This window comes from Melanerpes formicivorus, unplaced genomic scaffold (assembly GCF_026170545.1).
Source record: "Melanerpes formicivorus ecotype bairdi unplaced genomic scaffold, bMelFor1.0.p_v2 SCAF_63, whole genome shotgun sequence".
NCBI classification, from domain to species: Eukaryota; Metazoa; Chordata; class Aves; order Piciformes; family Picidae; genus Melanerpes; species Melanerpes formicivorus.
The window spans coordinates 3,888,993-3,900,576 of NW_027142415.1; the positions used below are offsets into that span (position 1 = coordinate 3,888,993).

Here is an 11,584-nt window from a genome sequence, read left to right on the forward strand (position 1 = left end):
CCCCACCTGGCTTCAACCTCCTTTCAGGGAGTTGTAGACAGAGATGAGGTTTCCCCCTCAGCCTCCTCTTCTCCAGACTAAACCACCCCAGCTCTGTTCCCTCAGCTGCTCCTCACCAGCAAATTTCATCATCTCTCTCAGTAATAACCACAGAGAAACATCCCTACTGCCCCAGCACTGCCATGTATTTACCAGGTGGATTAATAGACAGAACTAGTGCACACCTTAAAGCCATGCAGAGTTGAGTGGTAGGTCTCAATCACCATCCACATACTGCTTGCTGACTTGTATGGGGATAGGATAGGATAGAAGGATAGGATAGGATAGGATAGGATAGAATAGAATAGAATAGAATAGAATAGAATAGAATAGAATAGAATAGAATAGAATAGAATAGAATAGAATAGAATAGACCAGACCAGACCAGACCAGACCAGACCCTGCTTGCTGACTTGTATGGGGATAGGATAGGATAGGATAGGATAGGATAGGATAGGATAGGATAGGATAGGATAGGATAGGATAGGATAGGATAGGATAGGATAGGATAGGATAGGATAGACCTCACCTCTTTGGAAGAGAGCTTTGAGATCATCATGTCCAACCCATCATGCAACACCATCTAATCAACTAAACCATGCAACCAAGCACCCCATCAAGTCTCCTCCTAAACACCTCCAATGATGGCGACTCCACCGGGTTGCAATGACAGAATTCCCTCAACCCAAACTTCTCTTACAGTTCAAGCCAGACAGATTTACACAGAAGTGATTTAAACCCATTTTAACTCTTTTGTACATGCACAGCTTAATTATTATCCTGAAGGAATGCTGGTTTCAGTAATTGCTAACTGTTGAGCCACACTGTTCTGTAACCAGTTTCCTCCTGTGTGCACTTCATTTTGTTAATTGGGAGGTTGTACTGAACTTGCACAAACTCACACATGCAATTAAATAATTATATTGATTTATCCAGGCTCCTCATGGTTGCATTTCTATGATGAGGTGTTTTAATTTTTAATGTTTTTCTTCTAATCTAAAGAATTCTTAGGTTTTAATTTGTGATATTATTAATGGGATGTTATTAATTTGGCTCTGGCCAGCCTGATCTAGTGTGGGGTGTCCCTTCCCATGGCAGGGGGGTTGGAACTAGATGATCCTTGTGGTCCCTTCCAACCCTGACTGATACTATGGTATCAGTCTATGATATCATATGATACTATGATCATATGATACTATGATATCAGTCAAGTTTCTCCTGATAAGAACATTCTCAATTCTGCTTAAACACACACAGGACATTTGTCACACAGAAACATTCAAGCTGGAAAAGACCTTCAGGATCACCAAGTCCAACCATTAACCCTACTCTACGAGGGTCACCCCTATACCATATCCCCAAGCACCACATCCATACCACCTTTAAACATATCCATATTCTGGGCCATTCAGTTTAAGAAGGACATCAAAACACTTGAAGGTGTCCAGAGAAGGGCAACAAGGCTGGGGAGAGGCCTTGAGCACAGCCCTGTGAGGAGAGGCTGAGGGAGCTGGGATTGTTGAGCCTGGAGAAGAGGAGGCTCAGGGGTGACCTCATTGCCCTCTACAACTACCTCAAAGGGGTTGTAGCCAGGAAGGGGTTGGCCTCTTCTCCCAGGCAACCAGCACCAGAACAAGAGGACACAGTCTCAAGCTGTGCCAGGGGAGGTTTAGACTCGAGGTGAGGAGAAAGTTCTTCACTGAGCGAGTCGTTCGTCATTGGAATGTGCTGCCCAGGGAGGTGGTGGAGTCCCCATCCCTGGAGGTGTTCAAGAGGAGATTGGATGTGGCACTTGGTGCCATGGTCTAGTCATGAGGTCTGTGTTGATAGGTTGGACTTGATGATCCTCGAGGTCTCTTCCAACCTTAGTTATACTGTGATACTGTGATATCCAGGGTTGGGAACTCAACCACCTCCCTGGGCAGCACATTCCACTGCCTGACCACTCTTTCCATGAAAAACTTTTTCCTAATGTCTAAATTTGTATGTAATTTCATTTGCTTTACACAACTACCACAAATGAACAGGATTCTCAAGGGGAAAAAACAATCAATCTTGATTTATAAACAAAACAGAAGCATTACCTGTAGATAATAAATTGAGGTGACTGTCTCTGGCTACTCTTTCCTTAACTAGTCTAGATGTATTAGATTCAGGCTCACTTTGTTTCTCTTCTCATTATTTTTAGGCTTTGAATTCCACTCACAACTCTCCTGCTTTCACATTTCATAGACTCGTAGATTCAACCAGGTTGAAAAAGACCTCAGAGATCATCAAGTCCTTCCAGTATCTGAAAGGGGCCTACAGGAAGGCTGGGGAAGGACTTCTCAGGATATCAGGTAGTGATAGGACTAGGGGGAATGGAATGAAGCTGGAGGTGGGGAGATTCAGGCTGGATGTGAGGAGGAGGTTCTTCACCATGAGAGTGGTGAAGCCCTGGAATGGGTTGTCCAGGGAGGTGGTCGAGGCCCCGTCCCTGGAGGTGTTTAAGCCCAGGCTGGATGAGGCTCTGTCCAGCCTGATCTAGTGTGGGGTGTCCCTGCCCATGGCAGGGGGGTTGGAACTAGATGATCCTTGTGGTCCCTTCCAACCCTGAATGAAACTATGAAACTATGAAACTATTACCTAACACCTCATGACTACTAAACCATGGCACCAAGTGCCACATCCAATCCTTTTTTGAACACCTCCAGGCATGGTGACTCCACCACCTCCCTGGGCAGCACATTCCAATGGCCAATTCCTCTTTCTGGGAAGAACTTTCTCCTCACCTCAAGCCTAAACTTCCCCTGGTGCAGCTTGAGACTGTGTCCTCTTGTTCTGGTACTGGTTGCCTGGGAGAAGACACCAAGCCCCACCTGGCTACAACCTCCTTTCAGGTAGTTGTAGAGAGCAAGAAGGTCTCCCCTGAGCCTCCTCTTCTCCAGGCTCAACACCCCCATCTCCCTCAGCCTCTCCCCGTAAGGCTTGTGCTCGAGGCCTCTCCTGAGTCTTGTTGCCCTGTGTCCAGTCTAAAATTGTATGGAATTTCATTGCTATGCAAAACTAACATCAATGAACAGGATTCTCAAGTGAAAAAATAAATAAATCAAGGTCTTGATTTATAAACAAAACAGAAGCAAAAGGTCTTGATTTATAAACAAAACAGAAGCATTGTCTGTAGATAATAAATTGAGGTGACTATCTCTGGCTACCATTTCCTTACCTAGTCTAGAAGTATTAGATTCAGGCTCACTTTGTTTCTTTTCTCTGTATTTTTAGGCTTTGAATTCCACTCACCACTCTCCTGCTTTCACATTTAATTTAGATCAGCTTACTTTGTAAAGAGAAATAAAAAATGTATTGGGTTCAGAATTATGTTTCATAGGTGTAGTGATGGGTTATGCCCATCCTGAAAGCAGGGGGGGAGGCCTTGCTCTCCCTGGAGGATGTTTTCCCACTGGGGAACTGAGTTAGTCTGTTCCACTCCCCCTCCCTGTCCAGCAAACCTATAAAAAGGAGGACACTGCACCCATTGCTCTCTTACTTCTGCCTCATGGGGATGAAAGAGAGTTGCTGCTGGCTTTCTGATTCCCTGCCACATGGTCTTCCCTGCTACATCTACACCTCTTGAAAGGACTGGTTTTGTATTCTTATTTTTTTCCCATCCATCCTTGTTCCTTAACCTTGTGAACCCTTCCTGTTGTTGTTTTATATATATATATACATAGTTTAAAGATTTTTTTTTCCTCTCTACTTCCAAACCAACTCAAAAATTATCTCAGTGGATTTGCCCCCTTCCCTTTTCTTTTCCCCCCCTCTATTGGGAAAGAGGAGGGGAGAACAGTGGGGAGGGATTCTCAGTCTTGCCCCCATCTGAGCTCTTAAGTCCTAGTTAAGGCTCAAACCACCACAGGTGTTTTTTTTGGGGAGGACTCTTCTCTTGCTGTTTATCTACCTGCTATAAATGGCTTTTTTTTTATGATTTAAGTGCCAACAGTGTGCTCTGTGCTGTGCAAGCCAAGAAGCCTAGGCAGTCCCTTCCAAACGAATACGCTTTTTAAACAGCACGGGACAGAAGCGGCGCTCAGGTACCTCCTGACAGTGTGACCGCAGCTGGAGTGCTAAAAAGCAGCTGCCTGGCATTCTGTGTGGGAGATGACACTGCTCACTTCCATCCCACGGGACAAGAACAGAATAAGAAGGTGGAAATCAATTGTCAAGAGAAAATTCTGCTCTTGGGAGGTGGCCAAGGAAGGTGACTAAATGCTCCATGGCACTGATTTTATTGCACTTAAAAAAAGCAAGCCAAACCCTCACCGTTATCGTTGTGGAACAAGGCTGCACTGCATGATCACTGCTCAGAGACCAGCAGGAAGGAGGGAGGGCAGGAAGGTTTTTATTTGGTTTTCACAGTAAACTTTTGTTCAAGAAAAGAAGGGAAGAAAAGAAAAGGGAGAGAAAAAAAATGCATGCCTGATGCTGATGCCTAATGCACTGAAGAGAAATTGCTCAAAAGCAGTTCAGCCCTGAAGTGAAGCTTGCTTGCCTTCTCTTCTGTGCAGTCTGGGAATCTTTGTCTGATAGAAATATATATACACATATAAGTAGTGCACATAGAAGCATACACACCTCTATGCACACAGACTCCTCTGTAGATGTGTATTTGTATGCCCACTGGTGTGTATTCTGCTACTGGCTGACATTGGTTCTCACTAGAAAAGGCTTAATGATAATTCCTGACTAATGGGATCCTACCTGTCACCAAATTACTGTGAGGTTTTTGAGGCAATAACTCAGGGACAGAAGGATTTGGGAGAGGTTAATGTATTTGGCTTAGTACCTGGTCCCATCTTTGCTTTCTGTTGTGTTCACCTGTGCATGATGCTGATCATGGTGTCCTAGTCTAAAGCTGCAAGTATCTATCTAGTTACTTGAGGGTACTACTTACTTAACCATCTAGTTACTTGGGGGTACTACTAACTTAACACTCTAGTTACTTGAGGGTACTTACTTGACCATCTAGGTACTTGAGGATATTAACTTAACCATCTAGTTACTTGAGGGTACTACTTACTTAAGCATTCACCTGGAGCATAAATGAAACATGAGCAGGACAGGAAAACCCAGCACCTACATCCTGTGACACTCAGCAAACTCCTGCAGTACCAATCTGCTGTGTAATTGTCTGCTTGACACTCACATTTGTGGGATTCAGCCACGATGGGCAGCGTTCATTTCAGTAAACTCCCAGCTAAGGCAGCTGTCAGCCTAACTTTAAGACTGGATTTGGTAGCACCAAGTGTGCTCAACCAAGGCTGAGGGACTTGAGGCAGTTTAGCGAGGAGAAGACTGAAAATGGATCTTATCAATGCTTATAAATTCTTTCAAGATGGGTGTCAGGAGGATGGGGACAGTCTTTTTTCAGTGGTGCCCACTGACAGGACAACAGCGAACAGGCACAAACTTGAGCGCAGGAAGTTCCATCTCAACATGAAGAGCAGCTTCATTACTTTGAGGGTAGTAGAGCACCAGAACAGGCTGCCCAGAGAGGTTGTGGAGTCTACTTCTCTGGAGACAAAGCACAGATGGATGCCATCCCGTGCAGCCTGTTTTAGGGAAGGCTGCCCTGGCAGGGAACTTGGACTAGGTGAGCTCCAGAGGTCACTTCCAACCTCCATGATTTTGTGATTCAATGACAACAGTTTGTTGCAGTTGTAGCAAATAACATCCTGCCTGTTTTGGACTAACCTCTGGGGTTACAAAACATGGGTTTGGGACAGGACTATTCAGGGGTCCAGGGCTGTATCACTCACATGTGCAGTCTGCTTCGTGAGTGAGACTCAGACAACTTTCCCGGAGCAATTCAGCCCTTCTGTCCTGCGTGCTGCATCGATTCTTGCTTTCACAAAGCTAGGTACAGTGCTGGTGGATTGCTAAAGCTCAGGTCATCTTCCAATTAAGACATGGTTATATAGTTAAGATTCTAATTAAATATCACTCCTGCTTAGGACCATTTAGGAAACCTGGTGCTGACTTCTCTGACAATGTTTCAGAGACAGATGAGTGATCACCTGAGCCAAAACCTTGCCTTTTCCTACCTCTGCACCCTGTGTGTCCCTGAACTGGTTTTGGTTGGTGACCTACAGCAGCTTGCAGAAGAGCAGCAGGGCAGTGACAGGTAGGTGTATGGTGAATTTTAAGTACCTTTCTTCTTCTCTTTCTTCTAGGTCAAAGTAAACAAAGGGGCTACTCAATGTGGGCTGAAGGACCTGTCAAAGAAACTGTTTCAGGATGTCCCCCTGGCTCTTCAAAGAGAGAGAGAAAAAAAAAAGGAAGTCGCGTTTTTGTGCTGAAAAAAAAACACAAAACAGCAGCTGATTGAACAGCGAGACAAAAAAATTAACACACACCTTCAGCCCCTCTTTCTTAACAGGTACTAAGTACTAAGGGATATGTCCCAGACCCCCCACCTTGGACCTCCTGCCTCCCAACACCAGAGGACCAGAGCAGAGGCATTGGTGCCACCTTCTGGCTCTTCCCTCCTCCAGCCACGGCCGGCGTGGCCCTCCTGGACTGAGACATGAGCCCGGCTCCCCCGGTGCTTTCGGAGCCCCCTGGCCGTGTCGAGTCTCCTTAGGCAACCGCGACCCTCCCGACACCAGGATGACCTTGCAGCAGAAGTTCAACGGACAGCACGTCGTTTGCCCTGAAGGCTGTACAGTTCATACTTGCCTTAACCCAACTGTGTTGCACATCAGAGAAACTCCGTGCAGGCTTTCTGAAGTAACAAATGCTGCTGTTAAATTCTGAACGATTTCTAAGTCAGTGGTTTTCTTCTGGGTTTTGTTGGTTGTTTTCTTTTGGCGGGGGGAGGGGATGGGGGTGGGGGTGGGGGGATGGTTTCTCGTTTGTTTTCGTTTTGTTTTCATGTCAGGGAATAAGGGTCTGTTGCTCCACGGGTCCAGAGGGCCCACGTAGAAAACTGCCAGCTGTTTGAGAAGTGCTTTTACTTTCGAGGCTCCACGGTGGTCAAGGAACAAAGAGTTTATAATGGGTTACAAAGGAAAAAAAAACCAACAAATTAGACCCTTTTTTTTTTTGGGGGGGGGGGGGGGGGGGGGGAGTCAAGATGGGGCAAGGGATAACATAAACTACTAATTGAACCTACTGGAAATAAGCAGCAGAAAGAGTGCTCCTTAACCCCGCTGGTTTTACTTCTGGCACTGTAGGTGCTTTTATAGCTCTCTCTAAATGTCTTTTACTAACTACAGAGACATCTGCAGATTTCTATCGACAAAGGCCAACCGAATATGTAGTAGCTACGTTTCCTCTTTTATATCCAAAATCCTCTGTAAGCCTTTTGGGTTTGGGGTTGGTTTTTTTCTCTCCTCCCCCCCCCCCCCCCCCCTCTCTTTTTACTTTGTTTTTTTTCCCTCCTTTTCTAATTGCACCCTAAGGGATCCATATATTCGAATCTTTATTTTCTATTAATATCATTTCAGGTTGGTTGGTTGGGGGGGGGGGGGGGGGGAAGGGTAGAGGGGGGGACTAGTCGAGTCAGAGAAATACTGGAGACCTTTTTGTGGTATATTTGGGGGGGGGGAAACTGTTGTGTGTTAGAATGTGTATTTTATCTTCCTGTATTATTGTGGCTGATAAAAAAAATAATAGAAGAAAAAAAAAATAACCAAAAAAAAATTTATTACTGTGCTGTTAAGTAGTTGGCAACAAGATGCCTTTGGGAATTTTGCTAGTAGGTCAATGTGTATATGAAATACTCTGAACTCCTAGGAGCTTATGGTTTATGTTCTACATCTGAGCTGTGTTTTCCAGTACTTTTTTTAGGTGGCTTTCATTAGTGGGAGGGGGGAAACCCCCCCCCCAGTGTTTTGCTCAGGCTTTTCAGAACCTTGGATTGTCATGGTTTCTTTGCTCAGACCTTGCATAAGAAAATGCACACACACGCACACACACACCACACCTGAAGTGACCAAGCAGCTGTTGAGGGCAAGAGGGAAGGGCAGCGCTTGGAAAGGCTCAAAGATGCCCACAAGAAGCAACTCGCTTTTCCTTGCTGGCCGAACCATTGCACCTGCACAGCTCCCACAGCCTGTGTGCTCACACCACCCACCCATCCCTGTACAAACAGTGCCCTTTGCTGTGTCTGCATGGATGTGCAAGTGTCACAAGCAGCAGCTCTGGACAGTGACAGAGGAACAGTCACCCAGCAGTGAAAACAAGATAGAGGGTATGTTCAGGAACTCTACTCACAGCTCTTCAGTGAGGTTTGTATATATGTGTGTGTGTGTGTCTCTATGTGTATGAAATACACAGGGATCACTACTGACTGGAGCTGCAAAACCCAGGAAGATTCTGAGGCAGGGGGCCAAAGTGCTCCCATCCCAAATCCTGTTAGGAATTTCCTGCATGTTCCCTAGGCCTTGTTCCTTTAAGGTGTTCCTTGCCGATTTGGATCTCTAATTGAAAATGTCAAACTTAGGTATCCAAAATTCTGAGCTCATTCCAGGTAGAGCTGCTTTTCACCCCCTGGAAAACCCTGCAGCTTCCAAGTGCTAGGCTGCAATTTCCCATCAACTGCAACGAATTATGAGAGTTTCTTCCCTGGCACAGGTTGTCCAGGGAGGTGGTGGAAGCCCCATCCCTGGAGGTTTTTAAGGCCAGGCTGGATGTGGTTCTCTGCAACCTGATCTAGCGTGAGGTGTCCCTGCCCACGGCAGGGGGGGTTGGAAGTGGATGATCATTAAGGTCCTTTCCAACCCTAACGATTCTATGTGGTATTAAATACAGCAGGGGCATAGTGTTAGGCACAATGCAGAGGTTTAAATGGAATGAAAATGTCATAACGGGGTCTTTGAGCTTTCACTGTCTACCAGTTAATCAAAGGCATATTTCTATGAAAATCTTTTGATTTTTGCAGGGGTTTTCTTTCCAAGGTGAAAAAGGAACCAGTTTGGGCACCTAAGCAGCAATCCAATTTTCTGGAGATAATTTTTCAGCCCTTTCAGTGATTTCCCATGGAACGGCAGCCAGTGGGAAGTTAGCAATTGGAGATGGCAGACAGCTTAATGAAGTGTCTGCACACAGCTTTTAGGCTTGAGTTTAATGTAGAAGATTTTTGGCCTTAATTTCTCTCTGTCTTAGTCTTCCCATCTATAACGTGGGAATAATAATATGCACCTCACAGGGGGGTGGGGGTTGGTCATTTTTTTCTCTCTGTGTGTGTGTGTGAGGTCTGAGTTGTTAAATGTTTGTAAAGTGCTTAGGGATAGGCAGCACATCTAACTAGTGAGGGTTGCAGTCTAAATGCATACTCAGATGCAACAGCTAGGGTAGATCTACACACACTCACAATACACACAGGACACATCTCTGCATCGGCACACATCCCTGCAAGAAGCTGATATTCATAACCCTGCTTAAGTTGCAGTTTGAGCACCACCCTTTAAAACAAAACAGAAAAGGAGAAGGAAATACATTAGGGCTGTTGACTACTAAACTAAATGCTTAGTGGGCAGAGATCTCTTCTGGTAGCAGTTTAGAGCACAGTAATGTGAAACTATTGGGCTGACATTTTTGATTTGTACAGCTGTATCCTCCTCAAAATCCAGTAAAGAATGTTATTTTTCTAGGCTGGGCTTTTGTTATAAATTTAACTCTTCAGAAGGCAAGAGATGCAATCCAAATGTGTCTTCATTTTTCTTTCTTTTCTCTCTTTTCTTTTCTTTTCCCCCCCTTCTTTTTTCCTTCTTTCTTTTTTCTTTTTCCCCTTTCTTTCTTCTTTGTTTTTCCCCCTTCTTTCTTCTTTCTTTTTCCCCCCTTCTTTTCCTCCTTTTTTCCTTTCTTTCCTTTTTCATCTTTCTTTCCCCCCCCTTTCTTTTCCTCCTTTTTCCCCTTTCCTCTCTTTTTTCCCCTTTCCTCTCTTTTTTCCCTTTCTTTTTTCTCCTCTTTCCCCTTTCCCTTCTTGTCTCCTTTCTTTCCTTTCTTTCTTCTTTTTACCCATTTCTTTTTTTTCTTTTTATACCCCTTTATTTTTTCTCTTTTATCCCTTTCTTTTCCTTCTTTTTTCCTTTCTTTCTTTTTTCCCTTTCTTTATTTTTTCTTTCTTCCCCTTTCTTTTCCTTCTTTTCTCCTTTCTTTCCTTGCTTTTTTCTTTCTTTTTTTCCCTGTTCTTTTTTCCCTTTCTTTTTTCCTCCTTTCTTTTTTCCTCCTTTCTTTTTTCCCCTCTCTTTTCCTTCTTTTTTCCTTTCTTTCCTTGTTTTTTTCTTTCTTTTTTCCCTGTTCTTTTTTCCCCTTTCTTTATTCCTCCTTTCTTTTTCCCTCCTTTCTTTTTCCCTTCTTTTCCTTCTTTTTTTCCTTTCTTTTCCTTTCTTTTTTCTTTCTTCCCCCCCCCTTTTCTTTTCCTTCTTTTTTCTTTTCTTTCTTCTTTCTTTTTTCCCCTCTCTTTTTTCCTCTTTCTTTTTTCCCCATTATTTTCCTTCTTTTTTTCCTTTCTTTCCTTTCTTTTTTCTTTCTTCCCCCCCCCCTTTTCTTTTCCTTCTTTTTTCTTTTCTTTCTTCTTTCTTTTTTCCCCTCTCTTTTTTCCTCTTTCTTTTTTTCCCCATTATTTTCCTTCTTTTTTTCCTTTCTTTCCTTTCTTTTTTCTTTCTTTTTTCCCCTTTCTTTTTTCTTTCTTTTTTCCCCTTTCTTTTCCTTCTTTTTTTCCTTTCTTTCCTTTCTTTTTTCTTTCTTCCCCCCCTTTCTTTTCCTTCTTTTTTCTTTTCTTTCTTCTTTCTTTTTTTCCCCTCTCTTTTTTCCTCTTTCTTTTTTCCCCATTATTTTCCTTCCTTTTTTCCTTTCTTTCCTTTCTTTTTTCTTTCTTTTTCCCCCATTCTTTTTTCCCTTTCTTTTTTTCTCCTTTCTTTTTCCCCTCTCTTTTCCTTCTTTTTTCCTTTCTTTCTTTTCTTTTTTCTTTCTTTTTCCCCCTCTCTTTTTCCCCTTTTTTTTTCTCCTTTTTTTTTTCCCCTTTCTTTTTTTCTCCTTTCTTTTTTCTCCATTCTTTTCCTTCTTTTTTCCTTTCTTTCCTTTCTTTTTTCTTTCTTTCTTCTCTTTCTTTCTTTCCCCTTTCTTTTCTCCTCCTTTCTTTTTTCTTTCTTTTTTTTTTATTTTTTTCCTTTCTTCCTTTCTTTTTGTCTTTCTTCTCTTTCTTTCTTTCCTTTCTCCCTCCTCCCTTTCCTTTTTGGCATTTGTTAACTCTTGAATGTATTTTTAACAAAACTGATTTTTTTTTTGGACTTGCTAGTGTAATTTGCATTAAAAAACAAAAAAAGAAAGAAAGAAAAAAGGAAAAAAAATAAATGGAAAAAAAAAATATATAGGTTTCCAAGCTATTCATGCCCCCCCCCCCCCCCCCCCCCCCCCCCCGCTGCTATTCACAACTTACAGGAAACTTAGCATTACTGCTCCCAGCTGAGCAACAATGCAGAATAAAGGATCCTATTACATTTACATGATGCCAATCCTGATCTGTGGAGTGCATGGATGTGACAGCACTGAATAGAAATTG

General features: G+C 43.3%; 1 protein-coding gene across 2 annotated transcripts in view; it reads left to right on the forward strand.

Annotated features, from left to right (window-relative positions):
• NKAIN2 (sodium/potassium transporting ATPase interacting 2) overlaps positions 1-6,898 on the forward strand; it is a 626,732-nt gene extending 619,834 nt beyond the window's left edge. Inside the window, exon 7 of one of the 2 annotated variants that reach the window (XM_068162342.1) lies at positions 2,228-2,314. In XM_068162342.1, coding sequence (XP_068018443.1) covers positions 2,228-2,234 — 7 coding nt within the window. In that variant the 3' untranslated portion in view covers positions 2,235-2,314. Of the gene's footprint in view, positions 1-2,227; positions 2,315-6,248 lie in introns of those variants that run through there. The other variant, XM_068162341.1, reaches the window with a different exon arrangement.
• Positions 6,899-11,584: the final 4,686 nt, after the last annotated feature.